This window comes from Hyla sarda, chromosome 2 (genome assembly GCF_029499605.1).
Source record: "Hyla sarda isolate aHylSar1 chromosome 2, aHylSar1.hap1, whole genome shotgun sequence".
NCBI classification, from domain to species: domain Eukaryota; kingdom Metazoa; phylum Chordata; class Amphibia; order Anura; family Hylidae; genus Hyla; species Hyla sarda.
In genome coordinates this window covers 425,909,328-425,923,996 of record NC_079190.1, presented here as the reverse complement: position 1 = coordinate 425,923,996, position 14,669 = coordinate 425,909,328, and the positions used below count along the sequence as shown (strand labels likewise).

Sequence of the window (14,669 nt, the reverse complement as noted above, 5' to 3'; positions counted from 1 at the left end):
GGTGCAAAATTGAAAGAGTTATGATTTTTTAAAGGCAAGGAGCAAAAAACGAAAATGCAAAAAATGGAAAAAAAAACGGTCCTTAAGGGGTTAAGGTCCATAATGTTTCCTTGTAAGTTTTATCCTGCAATCCATGGACTAGTTTAGTAGCTCTTCTCTGAACTCCCCAAAATATCTATATCCTTCTAAGGATATGGCCTCCTGTACTGTGCACAATTCTCCAAATGAGGTCTCACCAGCACTTCCCTCTCTACTGCTAATACCTCTCCCTATACATCCATGAGCACTTCACTAACTGAGTGGGAACTAAACCATTATTGCAATAATTACCATAATGGAAAGTTGTAGTTTTGGTTTACAGGGTAAGAGATTAATCTCAAATACAGTAATGTACAAGGGCATAGCTATAGAGGTAGCAGTCGCATTGGGGCCCTGGTGCCTAAGGGGACCCCAAAGCACATCAGCCTCATTAGAGACCAGTAATATAATTGGCATATGGAGCCCTGTTGCAGATTTTGCATCGGGGCCAAGAAGCTACATGCTACACCTCTGGTAATGTACACCTATTTCTTCTTCCGAAAAAAAGTGAACTGGACTTCTGACAGTCCACTCTATGGTGGGGCCGCCACCCTCTTGGTCTGATGCCAGGGTTCTACAGGATGTAGTTTACTAGCTGTTGGCAGCAGCAGACACTTGAGTTGATCAATGCTACAAGGGACGTCATGGCATTTCACAAGCTTGGCACCAAGATGAAACCATATCACTAGTGCTTGACACCAGCATAACATTGTCGCATATTTTTATTCCACACTAAAATGATATTGCCCAGTTTTGTTTTATTAGTAATTGAATGTTAGTTTTTTCTACTACTTGTTAGGACTACTTCAGCCTCCCAACCTGCAAATTCTCAGTGCATCTAACAGTTACTCCCCCTTGGTAGAACAGCTATCACCTACCTGGTACTACTTACCTCTTTGAGACATAACTGGCCATATATTCGGGACTTGTGTTTCATGGTTGGTCTATGAAGTTTATTCTCTTGGATTATAACACCATAAGTGAAGCTGACTAATCACTGCCTGTTTACTTGATCTGGGCATCCATTGTTGGGATGCAAATCTATCATTCAGCATGAACAACTTTTCAACTACTGCACCCTACAACCACTAAAAAAATCCAACACGACATGACAACTTTTCAACAGATATCCACTATTAGCCGGTATCTGTATTTTTGTTTTGTTTATAAAAAGTGGCAATGACTGGCAGAAAACGGCCTGTATAAACCTTCCGGGCCATCCCCAATCTCTATGGCCAGTTCGTTTTTCTTAAGCTACTTCTGTTTCAGAAGAGTCACCTGTGTACATGAAACGTCCTGAACTATTGAAGATATGTTTTATGATTTTTTCCCATTGAACCCCCCCCCCCCCCCGCCAGTAGATAGGAATTATCTTAATCTACTGATAAGACCTCCATTTCCCCTGGCAGCTTTCTTTTCATGCCTTGGTAAAGTACAGATGTTTCTTTTACAACCACACTGGTATCTTATTGTGAAGGTAAATGATTAATTCTGTAATTTAAGATGGGATTGTTCCTCCGCAGAGTGCACCTGTGGTGCCGGCTGCTATATATATCCCCGATGCATGATGTCATTGTGTATACAACTTTTATGCAATTACATGCCTGTAGAGAGCAAGGATTAAATTTAGCATTTAACAGACGGCACTTATAAGCTTTTGATGTTATAATAACCCAGGTGCACATTTTACCTTTTTCATTTTTTGCAAGTAAGGTTTAGATAACATTAAATACAGTGTTGTTAAAGAAACAGTTAACAAAGTAATGCACAAAAAAATGTAATAAAATAAATTTAATGCCAATTCTGCAATCTTCTCATCTCATCTCCATGACCTCATAGTATAATTAAAACTAAGAAATCTATTCCTGGAGATCAGCCATGTCCTCTTCTCCTTCTCGTGGTCCTGTGTCTGGCTGTACTACATCTGCTTGTAGCTGGAGCCTCCCCTGCTGTCTTATCTACAAAACCAAAACGCTGCTGTCTCTTTAATGCTTATCGCTTCTCAAACCGGCAATATTGGAGGTGAAAGTTATTGCACCGTTTCCCTGTTTAAGTGACTAAGACACTAGCATCACTTCTAGTGGGCAAGTTGGGGTTTGAACCCCTGTTGATCTTATATTAATGGCATATCCTGAGAATAGGCCATGACACTTTTAAAAGCACACATCCCCTCTAATCTCCTGCTAATTTTGTTCAATTTTCAACTGCTGAACTTCCCAAGGTGTGAGATTAACCAAGAGGTGAGGCTTGAAATCTATTTTGTTTTGTAGAAAGGACAGTGGGGGAGGGGGGGGGGGGGGGAGGCTCCTGCTGCAGGCAATTGTATTGCAGCCAGGCACAGGACAGTGAGGAAAAAGGGGGCATGGCTGATCTCCAAGGATTTTTTTAATTTATTTCAATATTTCTTAGTTTTTAATTTGAATATCAGGTAATATAGGACCAATGAGATTATAAGATAAAAGGAGAAATGTGATTTTATCTAAATAATTTCTGCATGAAAATTTGTTTAAAGTGTACCTGTCATTAACAAAAACTTCTGATATAATGTAGATAATACCATTATGTATATTTGTAATATACGTTGGTTAAAAATGTCTATATTTTTGGGTGAAAAATTGATGTCCCATCAGCTATTGCATGTGTGTTTCTTTATGTGGAGACCAAATACAGGCAGTGAGGGCAGGACAAGCAGGGCTCTTTGCCGGCTCCTGAATTGTTAATCAGCCTGCTGTGTGATCCGGGAGCATGTCACAGAGCCTCGGTGTACAGAGCCCTGCTTGTCTGTCCCCGGGGCACAGAGCCCTGCTTGTCTGTCCCCAGGGCACAGAGCCCTGCTTGTCTGTCCCCAGGGCACAGAGCCCTGCTTGTCTGTCCCCGGGGCACAGAGCATATAACTAATGTACATATAATGTTGTTTTCTACATTATATAAAGTTTTTGTTATTGACAGGTACACTTGCTGAAAATTCTGCAGACTGGGTCAGAAAGTGTGTGTGTATGGGGGGGGGGGGGAAACAACAGTTTTCTTGCACCCTACTTAATAAACAACACCAGACAGACTCCATAATGAAGCCAATTGGCTCTGTTGATGTTTGTTGTGCAAAGGACTATCTGGTTCCATTTATTGGTCCTGAACAGAGTCTATGACGGAGACCCGAACAAAGCCTCTGAAGCAGATGAGAAGTAGACCAGATGCGTCTATGGTTTTCTACATTTAACAATGGGATTCTGCTTTTAAAGAACACTTTTTCCTAAGCCAACCACAATTCCTTTGAAAAGTGGTCTTTTCACAGACCGTAGTTATGATATCTGTTGTCTGGCTAAGGTATATAAAAAGTGAATATACAAAATAGTTATACCTGTGATGGTGAAATATTTTCTGCAGGATATGAATGGAACACCAACCAGAACAAACATGGCTGAGATATATGCCGTCACTGGGTCATACATATATAGTTACACCAGTCACTATTCAAAAATGATTCCCAATATTATAAAAGCAAACATAGCAGCAGAAAGGTAAGATGATTAAAGGCGATGATATTCAATAGTTAGATGTACCATAGCAGCATAGGGCTAATGCCTTAGAGTGCTAGGTCCTATATAAAGTGCTTAAGTAGGAAAATAAGAAGAAGGAATATACACAAGCACAGGTGTTACATAGAATATCAGCCAACGTGTGTCATCCAGAGCACAGCACCACCTACCCAATGTACGTTTCACCAAAATGGCTTCCTCAGGGGATTGGTGTACTTTTTATTGGTGTAACAGGAAATGAATGTATGTAAAGGGGTTGTCCAGGCTACAAAAAAAAAATAAAAATAGAAATAATATAAATGTGTAAAGGTCTGCCGCTTGTTCCTGGGTAGTGCCTGGCATTGAAGGCTGGCCTCATTCACAGAAATTAGAAGCATGGCACATGTGCGAGCATGGCACTGTCTCGGGAGAGGCGATGGGGGAAGAACATTTTTTTTTTTTTTTTTTTTCGAATGCTAGGCCAATGTTTTCTAACCAAAATGCCTCCAGCCGTTGCAAAACTACAATTCCCAGCATGCCCGGACAGCCTCTGGCTGTCCGGCATGCTGGGAGTTGTGGTTTTGCAACAGCTGGAGGCACACTGGTTGGGAAACATTAGCCTAGACAGTCCTTTTTTTAATTTTTTTTTCCCTTTTTAGAACATAGAAAGTCTCTTTGTCAAAGACAGGATACCAACCCATAGATTTCAGCTTCATTGCTTTTTTCCATGAAAACTTCCTGGCTTATGTGGCTCCATCCGGGAACAGCTTCGTGTAAGACGCACAAGACGGCTTATTGTTCATTAGCCGCAGTGAATGCAGTCATTTGCTCAGAGCGCACTGAGGATAGAAAGCGTTTTACAGGCAGATTTGCATCTGGCACGCTGGCTAAACATGTTTTCTCGCAGGATCACATGAAGTACACAGAGCTGCTTCCTGCGTAAAATAAGGAAATGCAACTAAAGCTTAGTTGCTGCAGGATGCTTTTTGATCTTGACAACGTATAGATTTCCCAAAACGTATAAATTTGTTTCAGATTATTTAACAATACAGCTGAGTTTGCAAAGTACATAATTAATTAAATTAATTTAAATACATTTTAATTTATAAATTTAATTAATTTATTTTTATTTTATTTATTTTTATTTGGTTTGTTTGTTTATTCATTTTTGTATTGCATTGAAATAGCATTTTTAATACTCAAGCCGTTCCTGATTTTATTTATTTTTTTTGTTCTACCTGAAAGGTGTGGGGGGATTTACTATGTATTTCTTAATGTCTGACATGCCAGCGGCATTACATGACTTGTCAAAATTTTTTGTTGTGCTATTTGCTATTTTGGCACAGTCAGATGTCTGCCTGCTAAACGTGTATTCTGCTCTTTTAGCATGTTTCTGTACGCCACCTTTCTCGAGATGTAATGTCCACAACAATTGGCGCCAAGTTTGCGTCATATGATGTAGTGAATTAATCTAGTTTTAAAAGTTTGTCCATGACCCTTTTTTTGCCCCTTTTTTTACATTGTGCCACATTGCACCTGGACTTGCCATTGTTTCAAGTTCAGGTACAGCACTTGGCAGCTAAGGCTAGGTTCACATTGCCATCGAGCTCCACTAAATGGCACTCTGTCAGCAATTCTGTCAAAACGGGAGTTTAGCGGAGAAAATTAATAATGCATACACTTTTTATTTATTTATTTATTTATTTTTTACTCCGGTAAACTGCTTGATCGCAGACAAACCCAATTCAAGTCAATGGGACCCGACAGCAACCCGGTGGAGTCAGTTTTGCGCCGACAGGTTGTGGGGCTGTTAAGCAAAAAAAAAAAAAAACTAAACAGGACGGAGCACAACAGCAATGTGAACATAGCCTAATTGCGAGTGCAACTTACAGCCATTAATGCACGTATAAAAGCACCTTTACAGTTTCTTGATTGAGAGAGGCTGCAAGGTTAAAGCAGAATTGAGGTCACATGAGATCAGCTCATTGCTTGTTCTGTTGATTGCTGACTCCTTGACAACATGGCAGAACAGAGGATTGTTTTAAAATCCATAATGCCTTATCCTTTTTGACATTGGCATACCTTTTGCACTTTTGATTATTGGCACAAAATAGTGGGGGCAATGCTCGTTACTGACACTGTTAGCAAGGGGGTTCAGGGTCAACAGCATTAGGGCACCGGAAAGCTAGTAGGAAAACAAGACTGTTTAAAAGCACCCCAATATATTAGTGTTGGCTTAATTATTATTTTTTTAACCACTTAACAAGTTTGCCTCTTAGGATATATTCACACGTACAGTATCCAGAGCATATTTGATGCTGCAGATTTCAATGTAAACTAAATGACTTAACACAGCTTAAAATACTGCAGCACAGGATACTGTATGTGTGAATAGACCCTTAATAAGGGTGCTTGAATGGATACTTACAGGGGAAAAAGCAACTGTTATTCCATAAACTGACATGTGACATGTTGGAAGCTTTGGTCGGTTGGGGTCAGGTGCAAAGTCCCCTAGCGATTGCAAAAATAAAGGCGCTGAACGCTGTACCTTTTTGTGACCGACTCATGGATGGACTTGTCTTGCTAGTACATGTAGGCACTTAGTCATGGCCGTAAATGTTGGCACCCTTGAAATTTTTCTAGAAAATGAAGTATTTCTCACAGAAAAGGATTGCAGTAACACATGTTTTGCTATACACATGTTTATTCCCTTTGTGTATATTGGAACTAAATCAAAAAAAAGGAGGAGAAAAAGCAAATTGGACATAATGTCACTCCAAACTCCATAAACGGGCTGGACAAAATTATTGGCACCCATAACTTAATATTTGGTTGCACACCCTTTGGAAAAAAAAAACTGAAATCATTTGCTTCCTATAACCATCAATAAGCTTCTTACACCTCTCAGCCGGAATGTTAAACCACTCTTCCTTTGCAAACTGCTCCAGGTCTCTCTTATTGGGAAGGCGCCTTTTAACAGCAACAATTTTAAGATCTGTCCCCCGGTGTTCAATGGGATTTAGATCTGGACTCATTGCTGGCCACTTCAGAACTCTCCAGCGCTTTGTTGCCATACATTTCTGGGTGCTTTTTGACGTATGTTTGGGGGTCATTGTCCTGCTAGAAGATCCAAGATCTCAGACGCAAACCCAGCTTTCTGACACTGGGCTGTACAGTGCGACCCAAAATCTGTTGGTAATCCTCAGATTTCATGATGCCTTGCACACATTCAAGGCACCCAGTGCCAGAGGCAGCAAAACAACCCCAAATCATCATTGAAGCTCCACTATATTTCACTGTAGGTACTGTGTTCTTTTTCTTTGTAGGCCTCATTCCATTTTCCATAAACAGTAGAATGATGTGCTTTACCAAAAAGCTCTATCTTTGTCTCATCTGTCCAAAAGACATTTTCCCACAAGGATTTTGGCTTACTTAAGTTTGTTTTGGCAAAATGTAGTCTTGCTTTTTGTGTCTCTGTGTCAGCAGTGGGGCCTCCTGGGTCTCCTGCCATAGCGTTTCATTTCATTTAAATGTCAATGGATAGTTCGCACTGACACTGCTCCCTGAGCCTGCAGAACAGCTTGAATATCCTTGGAACTTGTTTGGGGCTGCTTATCCACCATCTGGACTATCCTGCGTTGACACCTTTCATCAATTTTTTTTCTTCCGTCCACGCCCAGGGAGATTAGCTACAGTGCCATTGGGTTGCAAACTTCTTGATAATGTTGTGCACTGTGGACAAAGGCAAATCTAGATCTCTGGAGATGGACCTGTAACCTTGAGATTATTGATATTTTTCCACAATTTTGGTTCTCAAGTCCTCAGACCTCTTCTCCTCTTTCGGTTGTTCATGCTTAGTGTGGCACACGCAGACGCACAATGCAAAGACTAAGTGAACTTCTCTCCTTTTTATCTGCTTTCAGGTGTTATTTTATTTTTATTTTTTATATTTCCCACACCTGTTACTTGCCCCAGGTGAGTTTAAAGGAGCATCACATGCTTGAAACAATCACATTTTTCCACAATTTTGAAAGGGTGCCAATAATTTTGTCCAGACCATTTTTGGAGTTAGGCTTGACATTATGTACAATTTGCTTTTTTTCCCTCCCTTTTTTGGTTTAGTTCCAATACACACAAAGGGAATAAACATGTGTATAGCAAAACACGAGTTACTGCAATCCTTTTCTTTGAGAAATACTTCATTTTCTTGAAAAATTTCAGGGGTGCCAACATTTACGGCCATGACTGTATTATTTGCCTACAAAACTTGACTCGTCCAGTACCTTCTCCTTTTCTGTGTAGAGATTTTATGCTTTCAAAACTTAGACAAGCACGAGTAGTACCCTACTGAATTAGCCACACTCCTGCATAACTATAGCATCTGTTTGGTTTTCCTTTTGCCGGTGAACTTGGCACTGACCTTTTGGTGTTTCTGGGACTTGCTTCCATTCTGCTTCTGCTCTCTGCTTTTGGGCCTCCCTTAGCCACTTTCCTGCCTCTTAACCAGACACATGAAAAGTGACGTTATTCCATTTACATTACAGAGTTCACAATTGGAAGAAAGTGAGACTGAAGTGTTCTGCTGCCAGTGTGAAGATACAGAGCTCTTAAATGGTACCAATGTACGTAGGTATACACAGTAGCATAGACTGCTTTATAAGTCCACCTCTCTTTTTAGAAGGCAGACATTAGCTGATTTTTCTTTTTCTTTTCTTTTTGCATATGATTGTGTATACTGTAATGTGGATAGCTCTCAAAGGAAAGAAAAACCCTTTGAACGTTTTGTCAGTTGTCTTAATAAAAAAAGGGAAAGTTTTTATCAGGCCCGTACAGCTTAAGTATTTAAAGGGGTACTCCGCTGCTCAGCATTTGGAACAAACTGGTCCGAACACTGGGGCCGGCGCCTCGTGACATCATATCCCCGCCCCCTCATGATGTCACACCCCGCCCCCTCAATGCAAGTCTATGGGAGGGGCGTGACATGCCGTCAGGCCCCCTCACATAGACTTGCATTTAGGGGGCGGGGTGTGACATCATGAGGGGGCGGGGATATGAGGGGGCGGGGATATTACCAGTGAATGCCCATTCTGATTGGTCAGTTCTTCCAGCTTTTGACACGTTTCACAGATCTGGACTGTCTGTAGCATTGTATGTTGAGTCTGGTTTCAACTTACAATGGTCCAGAAAAGACAATTGTATGTTGAGGCCATTGTAAGTTGAGGGATCACTGTATGTGTGTGTGTGTGTGTGTATATATATATAATATATATATTGTCAATCAATGTGTGTTGTACAACAAGTAATGTATTCATTACAATTTCTGCTCTTTTATGGCCTTAAAATTCTGGTGGGTGGTCCTACTCACTGGTTGATGCACACTGATCACTGATAAGAACCACCCCCTGGACTCCTAAACTCAGAATGAGCAGGGATTTGAATGAATAAATTATTGTTTTTACTGAATGTTTTCTCACAAATATGTATATCAGTCTGCTCAGCTCCTCCTGTTCTAGAACATGTACTCTTCAGTATAGACTACATTTTCAACATGACTGTTCGCTTTTAAATTCTTTCATTGCACTTTACCATTGGTGAACAGCAAACAGTTGTGTTGTCCTTGGCCATCTGTTATACTGCTTTATAAAATAAGGGTACCCCAGACAGGTGGTTAGAGGATGAGAAAGTTTTAACTAGATTATCGGATGCAGAGAAAGGGGAAAGGTTTTACGGATTAAGTAAACGAATGGCTGTGATTAAAAATTGTGCGGTGATCTGTCTTCGGCCGTGTAATCTGGCGATCTTCCCTGTGCTTTCTTCTTGTCTTATTGAGAGATTTACATTCAGTCATGATTTGTTTTGCGTAAAATGTAATATATTATTGCTATTGCATTTATTAGTGCACATTCTCACGATTATGTTGTAGCTATAGCTATGGGATTTAGGTCACTATGTATTTTTGTGTGTCGCAGTATAAAAAAAATGTATATCTACTTATTTGAGTTTTGGTAGAGGTTAGTATTTGCATTACCCTTTTTTTTAAATAATTTCAATACTTTTTTTCTGTTTAAGTGAATGTAGCTTCTTTCATTGTTTAATTACTAGATCTCAGAGATTGGAGCCTTATTTGTTTGATGTCGGAACGCTCAGACTGATTTCATATTCTGTTGAGCTTCAATGCAAGTCTCTCAGGATGAAAGACCTGGCACTAAACGAATGTAGGAAGCAGAATGTGCAGTGAGAGCCATTAAAGCATCTGGCTGTAAGAGATTGTAGATTTATTCATAGGTTTCTTTTATTACATTTACAAAACAAATTAATGGTTCGACTAAAAAGTCACAAAGTGAGACTGCTGCAAACCCCAAAACCCTATTTCATGTGTCACACTCATGAAGGTCTAGAAGGCTGAGGTACAGAAAGATATTTTAGACCTCAGAGAATATGTAATACATAGTGTTCTGTACCACGTCATGTGACTGCATCATGTGACTGTTGTGCCTAATAGATCTGTGCCTGCTCTACAGGAAGACCTATGACATGTCGGAAATGTTGGTGACAATTGCTGATCTCCTTGGACACACAGAGAAGGGATTTACTAATGTCAATTCACAGACATTAGGCTGATTCAATAAGAGCTATGGCCTCTAAATAAATCGGGTATTGCCGCACCTCTCCTGCACGCCACACTGTAACATCTACACCACCTGTGAGCACAATGTACGCCAACTTGCTATACAGTGTTATTATAAATTAGATGTGTGGTTAGGTCAGGTCTCTTAACACCAGGCTACACTCACATTTAAGAAAACAGGTATGAGTGGTGTAAAGCGGAAAAGAAAGTTGCTTGTGCAAATTTTTTTTACTTTTGTCATAGCAGTATAATAAATCGCCCCCCCTAGTGTTACTCTCTCCCTGCTCCCATGCTGGGTTCATGCTCCATCTTATTCTTCTTCCTGCTGGGAAGGTGTCCAGTTGCTATCGCAAGTGTCACCTCCTTCAGGAGTTATCCAGGTGACCCTGTTTAACTGCGTTGTCTGTTTTGCCTCTAGCTTAGAGTTCATCTTTGCCTAGCCTATTCTAATATTTTTACTCTGTTCCTGACTCTTATGGCATTGACCTTGACCTTGGTCTAGTTCAGTGGTATCCAAGCAGTGGACCTCCGGTTCTTGCAAAACCACAATCCCCAGCCGGGAGTTGTAGTTTTGCAACATCTAGAGGCCCACAGTTTGGAGACTACACTCCTGATGATGTTTAAACCCCCCCCCCCCCCCAACACTTCTGACGATATTTAGGTTTTCAGGTTGAAAATGTTGTGCTTAGTAAAAAAAAGAGACAACAACAGGAAGGGTGCCAGCATTCAAAACCTGGTGGAAAGAAAAAGAGAAAAAAGAGGACAGCGCCTCGCGTATTACCCAAGATACCATGGTCCCTGAATGACTCAGGGCAAAGGGGGCTCTTTCAAATGGCCGCTCACCTGACCCCGTAGAGTATGCGCGAACAACCCCTATGGGGTATGTAAAGATCCTCTGAGTTCGAACTGCTGGGCCCAAGGTAGGAATGGGTAGAAGAAAACTTCTCCCATAAAGTGCATGCAGAGTACAGGGAAATAAACCTTGTCAGAATGCGCTGTTCAGAACATCAGAAGAATCAGGTGGAAGCCAGATCAAGATGAAAGTGCTAGGAAGCACTATATTTATTTAAATACCAAATAGACGCATTTCGGAGGATCATACCTCCTTCCTCAGAATGGCATACAGTATAGCATTGCAAGGTGCTTTATATACAATATAAAAAGGAAGTACAAGTGGTGGGAGGGATCACAATTAAAAACACAAAATAATGCAATAATAATAAAAATAGAACAATGAATTATAGGTAGCAGATTATATAGACAAGAAGATACATGCATTTAATAAATAGAAATTGCAATGCGTTTTCACTTAAAAACAAGAGCTAAGAAGCAAGGACTAGAGGTCAAAGAAAGCCCCGCTCCCGTGCACCGGCAGTACTGCACGAGAGCGAGGCTTGTCATAATATAAACATAGTATGTTTAAAACTGTCGGGCCACGTGTAGCTCCGATCTAGAGAAGCAGAAGCGGAGGAGCTGGTTGCCAGGGACGCGCCACGGTGGTAAGCGATGGCCACGTGGTGCAGCTGAACCAATCAGAGAAGAGGGGAGTGGAACAACTCTCCTAAAGTAAACAACGCGTATGATGTGAATGAATTAGCGCAGAGGAAAACGGGGAGAAGCCACGTGACCACAGCAAACAGCCGACGGCGGTCCTGTGTATGAAAATAGAGAGATGCAACAAGTTAGAAACATGAGACAATTTAGATACCAATATGAAACAAAATAGATACATACACAGAGTAGTGTAGATAGTGGTGATTGTAATATGGGCACATCGTAATCATAACAGAAGATGTATTGAGGGGTACAGAAAAATACCACAGACAAATCTACTAAGGAGCTGAATGGGTGAGTGACATACTTATAAAAAATATATGAGATAGTAAAAATAGTATAAATATAATATGCATTAAAATGCAAATGGTTATTGGAGTGGGAGTAGGTAATTTATTATAATATCATAAAATTAATTTAAAATAACTGGGTTAAAAAATAATGATGATGGAGATGAATTCAATAAAAAATCAATCCAAATGACGTGAATAAAAATTACATAGAGAGGTGAACAGATATGCATTAATAATAAAGTGCAAATTGCTCATTTGTAAAAATAGAATATAAACTGTATATCTAAATAAATAAACTTGCAGATACACAGTCTATAGACGGATAGATACTAATAATAATAATAATACATGTATAAATATAGATAAAAAAATATGGGTCATATGAAAAAAAAATATATATATATATATCAATATTTATAAAAATATTAGTAATAAATCGTTATATAACCTGATGAAATCCATATTGTGATTCTATAAAGGATGAAATCTGTGTAAAAAATATTAATATAAAAAAATATATATAAAAATACAATGCATGAAGTAAACAGCTAAGTGCATAGAACTCATATAAGACTCATATAAGCCATAAAGTTGTGAATAATTATAATGAACTCTCAATTAGTTCATTTAAACCAAGTGGCATGAGAGAGTGCAGCTTGTAAATCCAGTAATTTTCACGTCTTTTTAATGCAGAGAATCGATGGGATTATCTTTAGAAATGCCTTCGATTGGGGTGATAGAGAGAACCCCAAAGTCAGAGTTATGCCGCTCAACCAGATGACGTGACACACTATGTTGTAAAAAACCTAATTTAGTATTGCTTCTATGCTTATTGACTCTATCACGAAGGCATTGTATAGTCCGCCCAACATATTGCAGGCCACAAGTGCACTGTATAAGGTAAATAACATATTTCGAGTTGCAGTTCAAGAATGACAATTGGAAAGGACTCATGGGTGACAGAAGATGAAAATTCCTTCTTTTTGTTAGAGATGACTTCACAGCATTTACATTGTGAATTACCACATTTGAAGCTCCCTAATTTACTAAGGAAGGTGTCACTATTCTGTATTTCACTTTTTAACCTGCTTGGAGCCAGAAGGGTACGATTCCTCCTGAAAGTTACTCCTGGTTTAGAGGGCAAATGAGGCTTGAGAAATGATCCTCAACCGTGCTGATTATATCAAAGAAGCCTTGAGACTGCTATCTGACAAAACATTTTACTGTTCTGTCGTTTAACCACAAGGATGAACTTAAAAGTCTTTTCCTTGAGGGTATTTCCAATGGGGTCCTTAATAAATCAGAAAGGGACTACGGTATATTATGCCTACAGAACCATCCCTTCACTTGTTTTACTATTTGCCCAAAGTCCATAAGGACCAATCCAATCCTCCCGGCCGGCCGATTATTTCTGGGGTCAATTCTTTGTCTGCTAATCTAGCACACTATATTGATATTCTGTTACAAAAATATGTTCTTAAATTGGATTCTCATTTGAGAGATACAACAGATTTTATTAAACATGTTATTAAAATACCATGGGACAATGAATCTCTTTTTAGTAACTATGGACATCTCTTCACTTCATACTGTGATTGACCATGAACTGGGCCTTAGTGCAATACATTATTTTCTCAACTTGGATGACTATGCCCCAAGCCCAAAAATAATTTGTCATTAAAGGGCTACGTTTTATACTAACCCACAACTATTTTGAGTTAGAACGACAAATATATTCGCAGCATACGGGCACCGCTATGGGTTCCAAGGTGGCACCAAGTTTTGCTAATTTATTTGTGGGTCTGTTTGAAATTAATATTATTTATTCTACCCCCCTTTTTAAATTCTGTCGTTTTTATAAAAGATATATTGACGATATTTTTTTTATCTGGAGTGGGAGTCTTGGTGATCTTAATCAATTTTTAATATTAATTAATGAGAATAACTGGGGTCTCAATTTTACACATTCTGTTTTCAATAATTATGCAGAGTTTTTAGATGTGACTGTTTTTCACAATAACTCGATAGCAACAGCTATCTTGACTTTTGGAGCGCACATTATAAAAAATGGATAACAAACATTCCATTCAGACAATTCAAAAGAATTAGATGTAACTGTTCCTCTACATCGGACTTTCAAGACCAAAGTAATATTCTTAAAGCCAGATTTGGGGCCAAAAAGTATCCCAAACGACTTCTTGAATCTGCTTATACAAGAGCTAGTGATCTCAGCCAACAAGAGTGTGTGTTACCCAGTCGTAACTCTAATAATAGTAATAGTAATAACCATATACCACCCAATGTCTATTCTAATAAGGAGTGGTCAATTAATTTTATCACTACTTTTTGTAAAGAAAATAGAGACGACAGAAAAACCATCAACAAACATTGTCATATCCTGCTACATGACCCCTTTCTCAAGCCTCATTTGCCCTCTAAACCAGGAGTAACTTTCAGGAGGAATCGTACCCTCAGAAACATTCTGGCTCCAAGCAGGTTAAAAAGTGAAATACAGAATAGTGACACCTTCCTTAGTAAATTAGGGAGCTTCAAATGTGGTAATTCACGATGTAAATACTGTGAAGTCATCTCTAACAAAAA

General features: G+C 39.3%; 1 protein-coding gene across 7 annotated transcripts in view; it reads left to right on the top strand.

Moving 5' to 3' along the window:
- Positions 1-14,669, top strand: part of SSH2 (slingshot protein phosphatase 2) — a 271,552-nt gene that overhangs the window by 49,942 nt on the left and 206,941 nt on the right. For 3 of the 7 annotated variants that reach the window (XM_056558984.1, XM_056558986.1, XM_056558985.1), the window contains 2 exons: positions 8,138-8,215; positions 9,696-9,852. The exons of 1 other annotated variant lie outside the window; for it this stretch is intronic. Coding sequence is in view for 2 of the 6 variants with exons in the window: in XM_056558978.1 (XP_056414953.1) it covers positions 8,138-8,215 (78 nt within the window). In the remaining 4 variants the exon portion in view is untranslated. Of the gene's footprint in view, positions 1-2,082; positions 2,101-8,137; positions 8,216-9,695; positions 9,853-14,669 lie in introns of those variants that run through there. 3 more of the 7 variants (XM_056558978.1, XM_056558980.1, XM_056558987.1) reach the window with 2 other exon arrangements.